Below are 18935 nucleotides of genomic sequence, written 5' to 3'. Positions count from 1 at the left end.
CAAATCCTTATATTAAAAGTGAAGTCACTTCACGGCAGTTTGATTGACAGATGCTAGGCTTAGCTTAGCCTAACCTAAAATTTACAAACGTGCATAATTGACAGTTGCTGGGCAGTTTGGTAGAAGTTGACGAACACCGACTGCTATCAATTCGGACGCACCGCGCGAGAAGCTTAACGGAATGATTACTCAATCGCATCACGTGGGATGCTTGTTGTTGCAGTCGCTTTGTAGAGTTGGGTAGTGTTTACCAAACAATACTACTCTACAAGTACAAAGCGACTGAAACACCAATCATCCCACCACAGTGTCAACACGCTATATTATAAATATTTTTTTCCTTCATAAAGCCCCATACTCCGTTGGTGATCAATATTCTATTGTTGACACAGATAAAGAAAGTTTACATATGCATTGTGATATACACATGTGATCGAATTTTCTATTATACAAGCACCTGGATCATACATGTGTTCCTTTATATAATTGTAATTCTCAAAATTAAATATATCACAATTTTAACTTTCGATTTAAAAAATCGTTACACCAAAAATGCAGTAAAGATGTATCCAGAGCAGACAGTGATGGCCGCTAATTAGTGTATTTAATTTCAAGTTAGTGCATTTAAAACAAAACCTTGGTTTTGCCTCAAAACAAATCGAATTTCCTTGTAATAGCAACATCATATGGGCTACTAGAGCATGCGCAAATCGTAATAATGTGTAGACTAGAACTTGATGGTATCTCATTTGATAGTCGTACTATGCTTAGCCTGAGTCGCTCGGCCTATCTCGAACAAAATCGCCATGCGTAGCTATTGAAAAACGAGAGGATTCGCCGTACTATCACTGCAATTTTTGACACGATGATATAGCGATGATGACGTTGTGCCCACCTGATGCGATTGAGTAATCATTCCAAAATCACATACACACAAAACCGAGAAAAGAAAATAATTTTTCGCTTCACCTTCTTTCTTGCTTCACCAAAAAGCAGATGGGCGGTTTATAGAAACTATAGTTTGATCAGTTCGTAATCGGCGGGCCTTATCGCGCATTAATATCAATTTATATGTGCTTAAAAGGGCGTCAAAATTCGGAACTCAAAATCTATTATTTATTATCGAATTGAACTGTTTTTGTTTAATGAGTCATATGTGGTGATAGGCACTAAGTACACGCATAACTGAACGTTGCTTTAAATTACTGGATTCATTAGAATAAGACAGGAGTTACAGGTGTCAAGCAAGACAGGAGTTTAATACATAATCAATATGCTTCGACTATATTTATAAACTTATCAATACGCCGGGACCATCTCCGCGCTGCCATAACAGCTTGTGTAGACAGAAAGTCTCACACCTCGAAGTGACCTTTTACATAGCGGTGGTCTTCCTCTACATTTGAATACAAAGGCGGTAAACAACACGAGACTGTGTGCAGCAAAATTGTCTATGTTGTTCAATTTTACGATTATATTATAAACGTTTCCCTCGACAAACATTTTTTCGTCGGCAAAAGATACTTTCAAAATGTTGTTTGTGGTAACATAATATTATTACAAATTCGGAATCCCCCATATTTAATAATTCGCTATTCAATTAATACTTAAATTGGATGACATTTATCTTAAGGGTTCTTATGCTTTTCAATGACATCATGATTTGGTCATGCACGCTTGCTGGTCTTGGTATGTCGTGCCCATGGGTCACGTGCGTATTTACAAATACGCACTTATAAACATATTCGAAGGTAGCTGATAGTAAATAGCTTAGATCGTAGGTAGAGTGCAAGACCATCTACAGTGCATATTGCATGGTTTTGCAGAAGCAGCATTTCTCTGTATTCCAAAGCCGTTCATTTACAATTTTGACCAATATTGTATAGTTTTATTGGATTATTCAAGACGTTGATTAAAATTGCTGTAAAAATAAATTCATGATAACAAACAAACGAGTTATGATTAACCCTAACCTTAAATTGACCTCTTATTTAAACAAACCCTAACCTAAACCTCTACATATTTACGCAAAAATCAACAATGCATTGGTATTATTAATACTAATTAAATTTAAATACGTAATCAATACTATGTCAGTCATCAACTTCTAGATCAGGATCACAAGATTTCACACCACCAAATAGAATTATATCGTTGTGCGCCCTTAATTTCACTTCTTAGAAAAACCCATCTCAATTTAAGCATTAAAATGAGCAGAAATTTGCATAATTTTACCCAAATTTGGATTGGTCATGATTAGTAATATTATTGCCTGCAAGTGTACCACAGATGGGCGAGATCAAATAACTTTTAATGATTTTAAGCAGCCTTTTCTTTACAGAAACACTGGCATGGTTTTGCCTGTAAAATAGCCAATTCCCAGACATCGTAGACTTCGAGGGCCAGTCGTAAAAAATAATGAGGGATCAGGCAAGGGCTGATTTCAACCATCACAGCTGTCGCTTAAAACTGAGTCGCGCCTGTGAAGAAAAAATGACGTTTTCTTAAGGCAAATTTAGCACATATCTCTATGGGACTCTGATTTGGTGGTGTGAGATCACAATGATAAAACGTAAAAGCTGAAAACCTGACAGGGCTGAAGTCATTGACTTCCAGTTCCATAGGGCCCTCAAGACGCTAAGTTGCGGACGGAATCAAATTTTTGTGTGATAGGAATGATTTCTACATTATAATCAAAATATCAGAGGCATAATTTATATTTTGGTAAACTCTGCACAATTCTGCAGCCTGTATTAACGGCCATGTTGGATGTGCACATTAATTAAGTGTCAACCAGAACCATAAATTACATGGTGGGTGTGTTTCCAGCGGATATTGCAGGGATATGGCATATATTAAAAATAAGGTTATATTTATCTGCATCCTAGCCTTGATCAAGGCTTCCTCCTTACTTTTTCTCTATTCATGCTCTTCACAGGACCCATGTATAATCAGTGGTAGAAGTAGGCCTATCATTATACTGGACTCTCTAAACTTTTTAGTCAGGTCAGATTTTTTGTGTGGCGCTGGCAACATGAGCTAGGGAGGAAGTGTGCCTTGTGGGGTGGGCGTGGTGGGCATTTTGCTCAAATACTACCCCTACAGTGCACAGTATGCCTGGAGTAAAGTAAGATAAGAAAGTCAACTATCTGGCCTCAACAATTCAAATGTCAAATAAATTTGTACAAAGTTATGATGGTAAATAATTATTTCGAAAGAATAACTTTTAAAACAGAAATTTTTAGAAGATGTGGCAAAGCTTCCATGAATTTTACATTCTCTAACTATGGACGCCAAAGGACTTGAAGCAAGTCTATCTGCATCGTTGAGGTTTTGGCAAATAAAGTATGGTCTGTGTCAGAGGATCCGCTGCAAATGCTGGTAAAACGTGTATCAGTCGTGCGACGATTTTGACGAGTATTCCTACCGGATACCGTGACCATGGAGACCATGCTAACAACGCATGCTCTATAGCATCTGTTACGAGGTGGAGTCTCGGATCGGCACCTTTCTCTGATTCCTTAATAACGTGTTTCACTGGATGGAAAAACATATATAAAATGAATAATAATTTGGATAAAATTATCTTTGAAGAGAATTTAAACCATGATATAATTTAATCTTTTGATCATGCAGTAGCTGTTTTATGGTTGGTTAGGGACCAATTAATAAAGGGGACAGGTGAATTTCGGGTACACGATTTCAGGAATATTTTTACATTAAAAAATAGTGGGAGGGGCACGCACTTTTATCCAGGGGGGGCCGGCAAAGATTGGCTGAATTTTGACGTTGTCATTGGTTTTACACGTAAACACAAAAATGTCTCAAATTATTCCAAAACTGTACGTATGTTATTAAGCACTATTTTATCAGTCTAAATCCGTTGAGGTTCGCCAGTGAACCTCATTGTAAGTACTGTTTTTTGAATGTTTTGTATGAATAACGCACGGTATGTTTATGATATATACCTAAAATTTCCGCCATTGTGTATCACGGTTCGCTTGGTCTAATGGTAACGGGTCTCGCCTGCGGTGCATAGGGTCCCGAGATCGAGTCCCGCTCACTCCCGGCTATAATTTTTTTTTTCTTCACATTTATTTTGAATCCAAAAATATTTATTTTTGTGTGAAAATTTATACATTCACTGAGAAATATATTTTGTGCATTTTTTTTCTGTAACGGGGCCAATAGAGCTAAAAACACAACTCAGCACGGGGCGTCCAATGTCCAGGCAGTGTTGCCGTCATATTGTCTGTTTTGTTTACGATATTGGCTGTTGCCACAGTGAATAATGTAGTCCACCATCGTCTGCTTTTATCCTTGTAGTAGAGAGGCCACATCGGTCTATCTGCTCTAGTTACGGTTTTCGTGCTGTATTTGTTGACAAAGGTGCCAGCTGGGTTAAAATTAATCAAAAGAGTCTCATCTTTCTGATTAACCCGGCTGTTTGTTCTGAAAATTGACGTAAACTGAGATATTTGGGTTGAAAATGCAGTTTTTGTGATTGTTTTCCATTTTTAAAACCAAAAATATTACTCTGAAAGTAAATATGGTATGAACTTCATATTTGCTGTGGAGAATAGGCCTACGTGTCAAATATGTATTCAATATTTGATAACAAAAAAAAATTGTCTTTATATCTTAAAGGAGTATTTCTTGATCCTAGCAACCACTTTTTATGGCATTTTCACTAGATATCCACGAAAAAAGATTATTCCCAACATTTTAGTTGATTCCGATTTTGCGTTTGTGAGTTATGCATGATTATGTGAATTACACTGCTCCATAGACAATGTTTTATAATTTCGTTCTGGTATACCAGAACGAAATTCAAATTTCACGATATTTTTGCGAAACGAATTAACCTGCAAGAAATATTTTGTGCATAAACATAACGTAGCCGGAGGTTTCCAGTGGTATAAATATCTCAACTTTTTTGAGAAAAATGGGGGTATGAAGCTATGGATCACGGAATGCCCTTTCAATTAAAGTTTCATTTTTTCCATGCTTTACCACGTAAAATTTTTAGTCAAAATTAAGCAAAATCACCGAAATAATGTATGGTCAAACTATAAAGATGAAATATGAGTATTGAATATACATGTGACATGTATTCTACACAGCAAATATGAAGTACATACTTTATTTACTTTCAAAGTTATAGCTGTTTTATTAATTGACATTTTTGGTAAAAAAGGTAAAAATAATCACAAAAACTGCATTTTTCAAATCAAATATCTCAGCCCAAGTCACTTTTCAGAAATACCAGCCGGGTAAAATGAAAAGATCAGAGTGTGTAGATACATTTTAACACCATAAGAAGCTCTGTCCAAAAATGTTGGACGAAAACTTCAAAATCCCTGTGGCCTTTCTAAATCTTAGGGGGGAATTATACCCGGATTTTCATCAGTACCCCTCTTCTTTTTTTTCTTGCAAATTTATGAAGTACATAAATATGTTCATCACCTCATATCCTGAACTTATAAAATATATCTACATACAAAGTGCTTTTAAACCATTTTAGTTAGTCATTTTAGCCCTATATATTTTTTGTTTACTGTATCCTAGTAACTCAGATGTGTGTTTCATTACAAACCATAATTTATTCTATTCAACATGTTCAAGTAGGGTACATGAATAGAATACATTAAATCCTTTGTTATACTATAAATCTAGTGGTGCATGCAAAATATAACACTGAATAAATTAAATAAACACTTACACAATGGATGCATAGTCATTAGTCAATTTAATACTATAATGTGTTGTTAGGAGAAGAAAAGGCTATTAGGTCACCGTATGTCAGGTTATAGGTCAATTGGTTCAGGTCAAATTTAAGCATCAATTTTGAATACACATGTGAGAGTCTGTGATATCATAATGAGGCATAATTTTGATATTCTGTCTTTAACTGGATATAAATCGAGAAGTGCAAGGTGGATATACTAATATACCTTGGGATGTAAATGGTGAGTACAATTTAGAATGTCTAGTTGAGATGGATTTCACAAATAAATATAAAATAGTTACCAAAATCACAAAAGTTAAGCTTACGGAAAACTACCCAATATGGTGGTATAGGTGACAAGAAATTGCTGTAGTATGGTTGTGGTAACCTGTTACCTATGGCTTAATTAAGTTTCTGTGAAATAATGTCGCAAGTTAAAAATACAAAATATAGCTCAACATTGAAAATAGAAGCATTTTAACCAGTTCCTTTTTGATAGTTGTGGAGCACCAAGTTCATGAAGTCATAAAAGAAATCAGGAACCACTTATTCCCATTTTATATATCATCTTTATTTCCCTAATGTGTTAGCAACACATATCCAAAATTTTAACGAAATACGTTGATAGTAAGCTTTCCAAAATGAAGTGAATTTAAATCATCAGTGATGTACCATCTTTTGGCTTCGTTGATACCGATGCCACCAATAAAACGAGAAGATTTGCCCCTTCATTTTGCATACCACTTTGTCCAATTTTTTTTTGTAATTTCCTCACAAAATGCAAAAAATGCACAAAAAAAAAAAAATCAATGGGTGTAGTACCCCCTTAAATCATAGGACTTGTTATTGCGGCCTATGTATTTACATGTATAAAAGTGGAAAATCCAAAAAGCTATGAATTTCATGCTGAAATGGCCAATGGTTTTCTGGAAAGCATAAGTCAAATGGGTCACAGAAATAAGTCACTGAACTTTTTGAATTCAAAGATCCAGCTCAATACATTGATATCCATTTCTTGTCAAATAAATAAATTTTCGCTCCAAAAATATAGCGTAAAAATGGCCATTTTTGGTAAAAAAAGATAAAAATCATGAAAAAAGCATAGTTTAACCCAAATTTCACCTCAATATGGTATGATGGAATATTTTTGTTCACAGATATAAAATATTCATATGCCCTTTGTTACTCAGAACAAAAATTAAGGTTGCAGTCAATTTTCTTTTTAAAGTTTAATATGGCTGCTTTTAGATTTGACATTTTTGGGTAACAATTGGAAAAAAGTCTTAAAAACACATTTTTCAGTTCACGTCACTTTTCAGAAATGCCAGACGGGTTAATCAGAAAGATTGGACTGTTATAGTTAATTCTAACCCGACTGGCACCTTTGTCCAAAAATGTTGCACGGGATGTAGCCAGAAAGTGACATCTACTATTGCCCTTCTCTCCCCATCTGAATGGTTTCTCTTGTCAAATTTGACAAGTTTCTATAAAAAAATTAAAAGTATAATAATGATACATACATTCTTCTATGCACTTTCTGCCATAAAAATCCTGTTGACTCCGAGTCATTCTGTTCCAATTCATTTCAATTTTATCACAAATGTTGTTCGCATTATTTATGTTCGTTGCAAAGAACGCTGGTTGTACGATGTGAACAGAGACGGACGAATGACGCATTTGCCGTCTGAAAGATGACATAAACAACAAAATGTAATACAAGCATCAATGCATATTCAGGGGCGTGTCCAGAAACTGAAACCCCGGGGGGCTAAACTATATACCAAAAATTTCGGCGGGATGCAGGCGCTTGTCTGAGGATGTGCCCCCTTTAGAAGTAGAACAAGTGAAAGCCCCCAATGGAGCCATTTGGTGCAACATTTTTATACTTTTATTGGTTATTTTCGGAGCACTATAATTATATTTTAAACAGATTAATACATATTGTATTTCCAGTGGATGACCTGACTTCCGGGTTACCAAATTCAGGCACGGGCACATGCTATATGACTCACAACGTACTCTTCCTCTTTTTTTCTTGTTTTCTTCCTTCTTTTCTTTTCTTTAAAGAAAACAAAAACACTAGTAAATCAATCAAAACATTGATATCGAGAATGTCTTTGTACATTACATGTATAAGATGTTGATTTTCTGAAAGCACCATTTGCCCACGCGTTTTGAACTCGCCACCCAAAAATGGTGGTTTTGTTAGGCTTTTCCAAATCAAGATTCGTTGAAATTGTTATATCTCTGCTTAAACAAAAGGTATTGAAGTGTGTTGTAGCTAAATGTGTGCCCTAACAGACCTCCAAAGGAGAATTGTTTATCAGCTAAGATAGTGGAGTTAGAGTTGTTTGAGTTCAGAATGACCGAGGTGGGGGATGAGGCGGTGGCGGATGAGGCGGTGGCGGTATGTGCAAAGTCTATGGGAAATAAAGATTTTGTGTGTGCGCGTTGAATCAACTGATCATATCTTTGCATCCATATGGGCTACAGACATGGTTAAGAGCTCTTTTGAAAGATTATTTATCCTGCTAATCGTTTTTAATCATTTTGAACTCTTTATGATTGGTTTAGTCTATGAAATGCAAACTTTTATGTGCAAAACTACCTGTTTTCATATTAAACACTGTAGTAAGCAATGCGGATGTCTTCAAAATCTAAAAGTTGCCCTAAATTTTTAATTACTTATCCTATCACAGTCAACGTTTACATTTTCTGAGAGGAAATTTGATGTGGAATCTAAATATGGACTTACTTTTTTGTGTGTATGGGTTAGGGGTAAAATGCTTCAGTTCAAAATATGTTGAATTGTAAAACAATTTGAACATATTTTGGGACACCCTGTATTCCGAGATTACCAAACAGCTGTGATTTTTTCTTCCAAAGTCAGTAGGCTCCCCTAACCTCTAACCAAATCAATGTTGTTTACTTTCAGTTTATAACTGCAAGTTAGTAATAAGCAATCCATTAAGTGACCCATTTTTATTTGGATTTCTTTATTCCACCCTGTATAACTTCAAGGTCACCCTGTACAATGAGTTGAAATGTGTATATTTAAATTGCTTTTGCCTTCAGCTTTCCAAAAATGTATACTTTTGCTAGTTTAGGGTTGATAGTTGTGGAGATATTCTAATTTGAAACTTGATTGGAGTAAAAATTCATAATATTTGTGATGTAACGCTAAGGGTGGCGAGTTCAAAACACATGGCCATTTTTGAAAAATGTGATTATTTTTGGCCCAAACAAAAAGATTTTGAGAAGAACGAACTTTGGAAGGGTAGGAAAACGATTACTTTATTCACAGGTTTTTAAATTTTTCAAATCAACAAAATGCAAAAACACTGGTCGTACCTAAGGCAGTCAGAGAATGCTTCCAGACCGCACTTGGACATTTCATATCCGCCAGAGGGCGTTGGAGCTAATGTAATACCGCTAGACATATTCACGATACGACCTTTGGCCTTTCTCAGTAGAGGTGAGAAGACATTGGTGACCTCAATAGGCCCAAGCAGATTGACTTCTAATACTCTGCGGAATTCGTCTCTTGTTGACCATTCGTAGTAGCCGCCGTTTCCTAAAATACCGGCATTGTTAACTAGACCCCATAGACCTGAACAGAAACAGAGAAAGAACAAGCAAGGGGTGACACTAAATTCACGGTTGTTCTATGAAGCACGCATACCGAATGATAAATCCCGCTGGTTTGCTAGCTAGAAAATGAGGCCAGTTATCGATAAGTCGGTTATGAATAATTCATATTCGATCCCTTGATTATGTTAATTAAGACTGGCAAATAACGACGCCGTTGATTTTGCGAACTATGTCTGTTCAATGCGAGTAGCAAGCTTGAAAGCCCGTCCGCTTTAAGACCTGAGAGCAATCCGGTGGTAGCGTAATAGTATTTCCCATCAAGCACCAGTGATTTGTTTTTTACAGAAAGTCTACTACTAATTTGATAATGGAATGACCTTTCGCAATAGTAATGTCGAAATTAGTAATTGGTGTCAATAATACGACGGTAGTGTATCACTTGAATTTGATACGATATCAAGCCAGTAATTTAGCGATTAAAGGGAGTCTCCGGCAATCATAACATTATGACTTAGGCCTATATGTTAGAAAAATAATTATCAAGCAAGAATCACATTGTTTTATTTAAAACAAACTCATATTGAGCATAAACATTAATAAAAACAGTCGGCTCTCAACACGCGATATTCAAAATTCCCGCGCCGAAATTGTCTAAGTGCAATGACGTAATGGTTATTTGTGCTCAATTGTCGTCAGCCGTCATTGTATTACTGGGACGTCATTGCACTCGACAATTTCGTTGCCCGGGAATTTTGAATATCGCGTGTTGAGAGACGGATGTTTTTATTCGTTTGTATGGTCACTATGAGTTTGTTTTAAATAAAACCACGTGATACGTGCTTGATAATATTTTTCTTACATATAAGGCATAATGTTGTGATTACCGGAGACACCCTTTAAAAACCTTTGTAAACTGACCTGACCTACAGCACGTGAAGCGGCATATTCGTTTGTTCTTATTTCCTCGTGTGATAATAAATATCATTCAATCGTAAACGTAGTTTATTAGTGGCATAAGGAGTTTGTTTTTAACACCAAGAAAATAATCATTACTCTGTGAATTTCAGTGTTCATTTTGAACAATTCCAAGTAAAAACGAAGTTGATTTACTCACGTTTTTAGTGACGTTTGGCTTCTTCAGACTGGCAACTCATCACCTCTGACTGCTTGCTTTTATAGGCAACAGGATGCACCGTGGAGGGCGTGATGAGTTGGTCAAAGATGTTGTTGAGTGAGTAGATGGAGTGATTTGTAGAGGCCACATGATCAGTGATGGCGGATTTGCCGAGTCAATGGCTTTGATTCAAATTTCTCCACCTCTTTCTGGTGCTCTTTAAGTCAGATACCGAATGGGCGACCAGTTTCACCAATGTAGGAACTGGGGCAGTCACCGCAGGGGATCTCATAAATGGCTTCCGCTTTCTGTTGAGGGAGAAGTTTATCCTTCGGATGGACGAGCATATTGCGGATGGTACGATGTGGCTTCATGGCTGTGGAAAATCCGTGTTTTTAAACAAATCCGCCATCACTGATCATGTGGCCTCTACAAATCACTCCATCAATTGGACTCGAAAGTTATTGATCGTGAAGCCGACAAGACCACCAGGTGGCTGAAAGAAGCCATCTGGATCCGCCGAAAAGGACAAGACACTCTAAACAAGGACGAGGGGGCCTACTCACTCAACAACATCTTTGACCAACTCATCACGCCCTCCACGGTGCATCCTGTTGCCTATAAAAGCAAGCAGTCAGATGTGATGAAGCCACTATTGTAGTGGTGAAACGTCACTAAAAACGTAAGTAAATCAACTTCGTTTGTACTTGGAATTGTTCAAAATGAACAAAATTCACAGTTGATATCAACATTCCTAATGAACTTGTTCAAAAAAAAGTCATTACTCTATAGTGCACTTATGCTGCACAGCAAACATGATTCGACCTTTGCAGTACTTAAAAATGGTTAACATGAAATTACTCCAGCCAAATCAATCGATGAAGTCTAGTCTATCCGCCACATTGAATTATGGACTGCACTTATGCCCAAATATGGCACTTGCCAATCAATAATCACTCACTTGAAATCCCCTGGCTCGCTGCACTGACCAAAGTTATGGACAGATAGGGGAGCTATTTTTGCTGTTATCCGTCATTTACATATCAGGGAAGTACGATGAAGTTAATTAATGAAAACTATTGATCAATCGTTTTCCAATAATCAATCCCATCAAGTGATCGGAAAATACCTTCCCAATAAATAATCAACCCGACCGATCAATCGAATCGACCAATTCCCTTTCAAAATTTGTATGAAAGTTGATTAATGAAAATTATTCATCAATCAATTTTCAATTTAAACAAAGTTAAAGCTTACAAAACCATTTTTTTCTCGTCTTCCCAGATTTGCGACGGCCACACACTCATGTGCTAAAATTTTCAGCACCCGAGGTTAATTTGTTTCTCGAGAAAACCAGACACCAACATTCATGAACGAAGACATCATGACCTTGTTGATTATTCAAATTGAATTGCGCAACTAAATTTTTCAACAAAAGTGCCCCTTCACACCGAAATGACCACAAAATAATTTGTATGTGCATCCGCGGATACTGCAAATACAAAAGTGCAAATCTTAATCTTACCAGATATATGACATCAATCAATTCTGAATATCCAAATATACACAAATTAATTTTCGGAATTCCGAATAAAGAAGCCGCAGCATTCAAAACGCAATGGACTTTTTAAAATTTGAGGTAAATTACAAAAAGTGCAATTCTTAAGCTTAACGAAAATATGACATCAATAAATTCAAATTATCATAATATGCGCAAATCAATTTTCGGTATCACCGAATGAAGAAGCCGCACAGCATATCACAACGCTGTGGACTTTTTAAAATTTGAGGCAAAGGTGTCTGAATTTCTCGCAAAACAGCAAAAATTTTCCCCCATTTGCTATTTGTGTCCCGTAATAGAACGCCAATATAATTCCTCACACATCCCAGATAATATTTTTAAACATGGATAAATGGAGGGTCAGTCAGTCAGTGGAACAGATATTAAGGTTTACGACACTCACCAAGCCATCAACTCTGTATGTAGCGAATGGCCTTGGACGCCATTTTTATCTCAAAATTTCACACGTGTTTATTTTTTTAAACACATTTCTTTTTGTTTTCTCGACGTTGGTCGAGCTAAAATTTTTGACCAAACTTGTGCAGGGAATTCACTCTCAAGGTGGAGTTATTCCTACACTAAATTTGAGATGAAAAACCTATAAAACAAATTGAAACATTTTTTAAGCAAAACCAGATGTACTGTCCCTATTTAACATAAAACTTTTAAAACAGGGAAAACAACTTCTTGACAATACCACACTGGTAAGAGCCAATAAGATTGCAAGAATGTACTCAAGTGTTTAAGAATTAGTTTTCTTTATACCATTACGGTGTGAAATTCAAATAAAATATCATAATATAAGTATATGTATTACAAATTGTAATCAAATTAAATCCTACATTTTACAAGGAACTAATTACCAACGGCTTAGAATCGACTAGTCCCGTTGTTGCTTAAGTGTGTGATATCGTGTCATCACACGGGTAAGAACCAATAAAGTTGCAAGGACGTTCTCAAGTATTTAAGAATTGATTCTGGTGTATCTTAATAATATTGTTTAACATTAATTTTGGTGTCAAGTCATATTCCGATGTTTTGTATGCGATATGCAATTTTAAAACTTAATGTATCAACAGGATTGGTACCCATCAGGTTACATGCTCTGTGTGCTTTTTGCTAATGAAACATTAAACCCAACAGCCTGTGAGGTATTCAGATGTCAAGATGAGTGTTGTATTGATGGAAGAAGTGATATGAATCCATAGCGAGGCAAGCGAGGGAGACCTTTTTTGTGCTCATGCAGTGGGGTAAGGGGTTTTGTTTCAAAATTTTTTTTCACACTACTTTAAGATACGTCTGTGACTACAGGCTGGCTATCCAGTCTAACCCTAATCCTAACCTAAAATACCTTGAAACTTTTTCGGAATAATCTGCAACATAACAATACCGACTGGGGGAATGTAAATACCCCATCATCTCCCCACATTTCCCGGCTTACGGGGAGTTGGGGAAGTACATTGTAGACAAGAATGTCACATCCAAATACAACATGAGTTCCGCTGCACTAGTCGGTAAGGGAACAACCCACAAGTTCGATGAAGCCCTATAAACGAAAGTCCTTTCGTTAGTGGGGAGGGGGTCAGAAAGTCCGATTACGTTTGTAAAAAGTAGTTAAAACATCGGTCAAAGTTGATCTTTTTTTAAGGATTTTTATATCATTTTCAAATTTGAGAATTTTCCGAAGTACGATATTGACATTTTACAGTGGTTTCTTCAAAATGATTTCAAATCAATGGAGTGCAGTACTCGCAACCTACAACGTCATGTAAGTTCATTTTTAAAGCAGCTGTCCCAGCAAACAAAAAAAAATGTTATATTTTGGGGTTTTGGTTTTGGTAAAAACGTTTTAATAACATTAAAATGACGGGTTATATCAGGGAACTTCGATATCTGGGAATTTCGATTGAAAAAGGTCACGATTCAGACAAGTGGTATATCATCTCTACGAACTGAATTGACATAGGTCAGTTTATTTCCAGGCATTATATATTGGTCACATTTAATCAATATGATAAAATAGTTTAAATATATTTTATGGTATAAGAACTATTCTATAGTAAATCAGTTATACCAAGTAACTGATGAGGCATAATATACAGGATACTGGATATTATTCATCTTGCTATATATCACAAGGCGTGGCTTTTTACTTCCGCAAATGGCCGTAGTGGAATATCATCTCTTTTCAAATTGTGAGGTCCCGACATTTAACCTGACTCGAGCAGTCTCATCCCCCTGGTTATATAAAGGTCATGAAAACGTTTTAAAACGTTATGTATGTCAACACACTACAAAACTATTTCTAAAATGCCTTCAAAATGTTATTGTAAAATATTTTTTAAAGAACATTATGTTAGAATATTTGCAGGAGGTTATCAAAAATGTTTTTAAATAAATTATGAAAACGTTTTTTACCCTTTAGATACCCTTTATATAACCAGACATTTAACATTTTCTGGCAACCTTTTCTAACCTTTGGCGAATGATGTCGAAAACGTTTTATGTTAGAATATTTGCAGGAGGTTATCAAAAATGTTTTAAAATAAATTATGAAAACGTTTTTTACCCTTTAGATACCCTTTATATAACCAGACATTTAACATTTTTTGGCAACCTTTTCTAACCTTTGGCGAATGATGTCGAAAACGTTTTGTGCGATACTACATTCTTTTTTATTTGAAAATCCAGCAAGTCCTATTTTTTTCCATGCCAAAAAAGATAATGAAGAAAAATATTTTAAAATTTCTTCCATATATACCTGATCAATATCCTAGCATTGTCACATCCCCTCCACAACCCCATGCACCATAGCGACGACCCCTGTATCCTATATGAATACGGGTTGGAATTTCCGATATTTGTCACTTACGTTAGAGGGGAGGGGGAAGGGGGTTAGCCTTCTAACGAAAGGACTTTCGTTTATAGGGCTTCATCGAACTTTTGGGTTGTTCCCTAAATGTTATAAGATTTCATGAAATTTAAATTTCAAGAAAGAACCAATGTCCCATTAAGGGGATTCTTTTATTTTAAACATTCAAACCAATGGATACGAAATTACAGCCTTATTCTCTATATACTCTTAACCAAACTCACCAGGTTTGTCAATGAGCACTTTGTCTACCACCTCAAATGCTACTTGTATACTCTCACTATTGCTGACATCCATTATCATAGCATGCAGACGAGCCGAAGACACTTTCGTCAAGGATTCTGCTCCTGCTGACGTCAGACAAGTGGCGAAAACATGACATCCTTTCTTGTCAAGATTTCTGGCTAGAACATTGCCAAACCCACTATCGCATCCGGTAATGAGAATATAGCGGTTTTGAGGATTGAGTTTTATCTTGTCTAGAGTCCACATCAGTAGAAACACCACAATGATAAGAACGCTAAGCCCTAAAAGCCACATTGCTGTAAGTAGCGTTTCTAAAGAAAATTATAATGAAAACACCATATCAAGAACAAAATATGCAACAGATGAAGAGAATATCGATGGCTTTCATCCAGGACCTTTGACAAAAGACGCATGTCCATTAGCTATAGGATTGTGTGTCGTGATTTTTCGCTCGTACATATTGCTTACACGTATGCACATTACATGGAATCATACAGCAAATGGTTACGTGTTTCTGCGTCTTAACCAACGCGTTGATGCTGTCACTATTAACGCCAAACGAAATGACCTTGAATTTGTGGAAACTAATAAAAAATAGTGACACAATTATTATCAGTCATATAATAATCCTTGTTTGCACAGCATTTGTTCTATATTGCACACAGCTGACGACTGAAGAATATCAATGACTTGATAATTATTGTATTTATTCATAGCTTGTCGTAAGTCACGGCCGAACACAATATCTGAAAATGATGAGGATATAAAGAGAGTGCAATAACTAGAGCGCTTCTCCGGTTGCGCGGTTTTCGGCCTACGCGTTTGGTGGGTAAGGTTGTTAAGTTATGACATGGTTGTGGGTAAAAAGCATGTGTGGTGACTGTGATGGTGTTTATGTGCATGTGTTGTTCTGTGCAGAGGGTGCATCGCTCAGTCCGACACGCCGCTAGTCCGACACGCTTCTAGTCCGACACGCTGGCTAGTCCGATTACACATATTCCTTATATACATAGGGGTGCGCCAGTCCGAAAATGAAAAACACTGCCTTTGGAACGAGGACATGTCCCGAGGGATATTCCGAGGTTCAAAGAAAAATATTTAAATTTTTCACAAAGCCTTCCAATTAACTGATGCGCAGTTATTAACCTATAATTACATTAGGTTCTCACATTGTGTACCAAACTATTCAAAGCTAAAAACTGCAACTTCTACTTACCTTCTAATATAAAGATGTATTTTTTCACGATACTGATATATAGTGCAGGGTCTTGCTTAGACGCGACATACAGTGAGCGTAGAACGTACATGTAAAATTAAGTGATAGTAACCTTAGTGCTCGGTAATAACTGTCAATAATAAATAATGTAAAGGTCCAAAATTCAATAGATTATGATATAATCATTTGGCAAATACCTTAGTACTGCAGGTTAAAGAATTAATTGAGCCCAAAGTGATACAAGCATCAGAATTTGCACACTGTGGTTCACTTATTGGGAGTAAACCCTTCACATGCGGATTTGGTGGTATGAACCCATGAATGACCAGGTTAAACTTTCCTGGAATGACGACCATCTTGACAATTTGCGTCGCATTTTTTTGCGCCCATCTTTGATTTTTTCCCCTGCAAAGTGATTCAAAGGGAAGGTTACTGCAAATGTTGGTGCTTGTATGGCCATCTGATCCTTTATAACATTAATATTTATCTTAGCTTATCTTTTCCGGCCGGCCGTCTTGGAAATGGTGGTCATCTTGGATTTAGAATAAATTGGTAACGTTTTTAGTGACCAAGAACGAATGCAGGTACGAATTATATAGCACGTATACCAAATTCTACTATCTCCAATCTGACAGAGTCAGCGCCACACAGCCTTTGCATCGGGGCTTGAGATTGGAATTCCAATTTCCTTTCGCACGAAGTAAGGGCTAAGAGTAAAATTGTACAATTGTGTTTGGGAGTGGCCTTCTCTCCTTTCACCTTTCCCTTGCTTTTTTCTTCCATTTCTTGCTTTGTTTATCAAAGCTATCTGGGCCAGCATGCATATTATTAGCATACACTAGCAATCCAGGCTTACGCATTTTTATTGTATGAGCTTGGAACCGTCCATGGTTTTCCCATGGATTAGCATCATGTGTCCCTCACGGACCAACTTGAACAAACAAACAAACAAACAAACAAACAAACAAACAAACAAACTTACTTGTTGAGAAAGCCAGGACTGAAATAGAGGTAGTCATTGTGACGTCAACGCCGCCATCTTGTGGGTACGGAGTGACTTGTTGTTAAGATCACCGCGTTGACGCATGACTGAAAAGGTGCATCACGCGCTGCGACTTCCGCGTTATCAGGGGCGTAATGTATAACGCATGACATGCAGAACGGCAGTACCCACAAGATGGCGGATCCCGCGGAAAAGGCTGACGGCCTCTATTGGTAGGACATACTCCGCTTGCGATGAGCCTGACGATGAGCCAGTAAAAGAGTATGCATTGTATGTCCCAACTCACGGCAAGAGGAAACCCGGACGGCAACGAACCTTCTTCTGGAAATACAGCCTGTCTCAAAAAGAATTGTGCAAGTGAAAAGCGCCCTCTTTGGCAATTAGAAAATACCGTTGTGACACAAACGTCACGGGCGCAGTCTTAGCTCTCAAATGCCGTTTGTTTTGCTCAATTTGCTTGTTCCAATTTCGAGATATGTTTATTTAACAACGAAACGGTAAAATCACAATTGTGCCACATTTACTAGGGAAGAGAGCTGTACATGTAAATCAATGATAGCTGATGTTGATGCGTCTAATGCACTCCCCCCTTTCGGGCGCATGCATTAGACGCATCAACATCAGCACGCGTGCATTATTTTGTCTAATATCTATCCCAACAAGTAATACGCGTTCATTAACCTATAACATGTATAAGTGCGTAATATTTGTTTGTCTTATAACATGTCTTAAGTGACTAAGAGAACAGTATTTACCATGATAAAATCATTGACATTCACATGCAGAACAGCAGAATGTGAAATCCATTTTTACAGCAGAATGTGAAATATTTATTTATCTTTTAATCTGTTTTAAGTGGAAAAAGAGAATCATCATTCCTGCATCATAATCAAACAGTAAAAACAGTCAAAAAATGTTGTATTGTGTAATTGATGCATTCTTTTGATTTCACGAAGGAACTCTTGATAAACTTGATGCTATCACAATTATAGTGTTACATGTAAAGCCTTCTTCCCTAGTAAAAGCGGCACAATTGTGATTTTACCCTTTCGTCTTTAACTAAACATATCTCGAGATTGAAACATGCAAATTGAACAGAACAAACGGTATTTGAGAGCTAAGACTACACTCTTGACTTTGATGTAAGCAATCTGTCACAACGGTATTTAATCTAATTGCCAGAGAGGGCGCTTTTCACTTGCACAATTTTTTTGGAGACAGGCTGTACATCCAGTGTCTTTTGGGGGATATGGACAGCATGCTGGGTCAAGGTCAACTATCAGCAATGGCTCCTGACCGCTGTAGCTGGAGGAAACTTGTAGTCGCCTGCTCCGCAGCCGAATGATGATGATGATGATATAGCACGTGTCACCTTGGGGTTAAATATGGCCCAATAATATATTAATCTGTAGTACTACCTGTTCCACTGTATAAATACAGACAGTGTTTTACATTCGATTACTACGCAAAATGTGTGACTAGTTCGCCAAGTAGTAATTATTAAAGATAAAGTTCAAGTATAAGCCCACACTATGAGCCAATATACTCTCATTCCCTATTGCAAATTTCATTAACCTCCATTTCACCATCATAGCCCAAAACTT

The 18935-nt window shown here is 36.8% G+C and overlaps 1 protein-coding gene across 1 annotated transcript; it reads right to left on the bottom strand.

Moving 5' to 3' along the window:
• Positions 1 to 3030: 3030 nt before the first annotated feature.
• LOC140138951 (retinol dehydrogenase 16-like) lies at positions 3031 to 15406 on the bottom strand. The gene is made up of 4 exons (XM_072160731.1): positions 15091 to 15406; positions 9080 to 9338; positions 7249 to 7412; positions 3031 to 3537 (listed from the first exon to the last, which is right to left on the bottom strand). Exons 1-4 carry the CDS (start codon positions 15404 to 15406, stop codon positions 3314 to 3316), a joined length of 963 nt encoding a protein of 320 aa, XP_072016832.1. The 3' UTR covers positions 3031 to 3313.
• Between the last annotated feature and the right edge of the window lie 3529 nt (positions 15407 to 18935).

The sequence above is a fragment of the Amphiura filiformis genome, chromosome 18 (genome assembly GCF_039555335.1).
Source record: "Amphiura filiformis chromosome 18, Afil_fr2py, whole genome shotgun sequence".
Taxonomy (NCBI): Eukaryota; Metazoa; Echinodermata; class Ophiuroidea; order Amphilepidida; family Amphiuridae; genus Amphiura; species Amphiura filiformis.
Note: the sequence above shows the minus strand (reverse complement) of the source record. Positions and strands in the feature narration are given on the sequence as shown.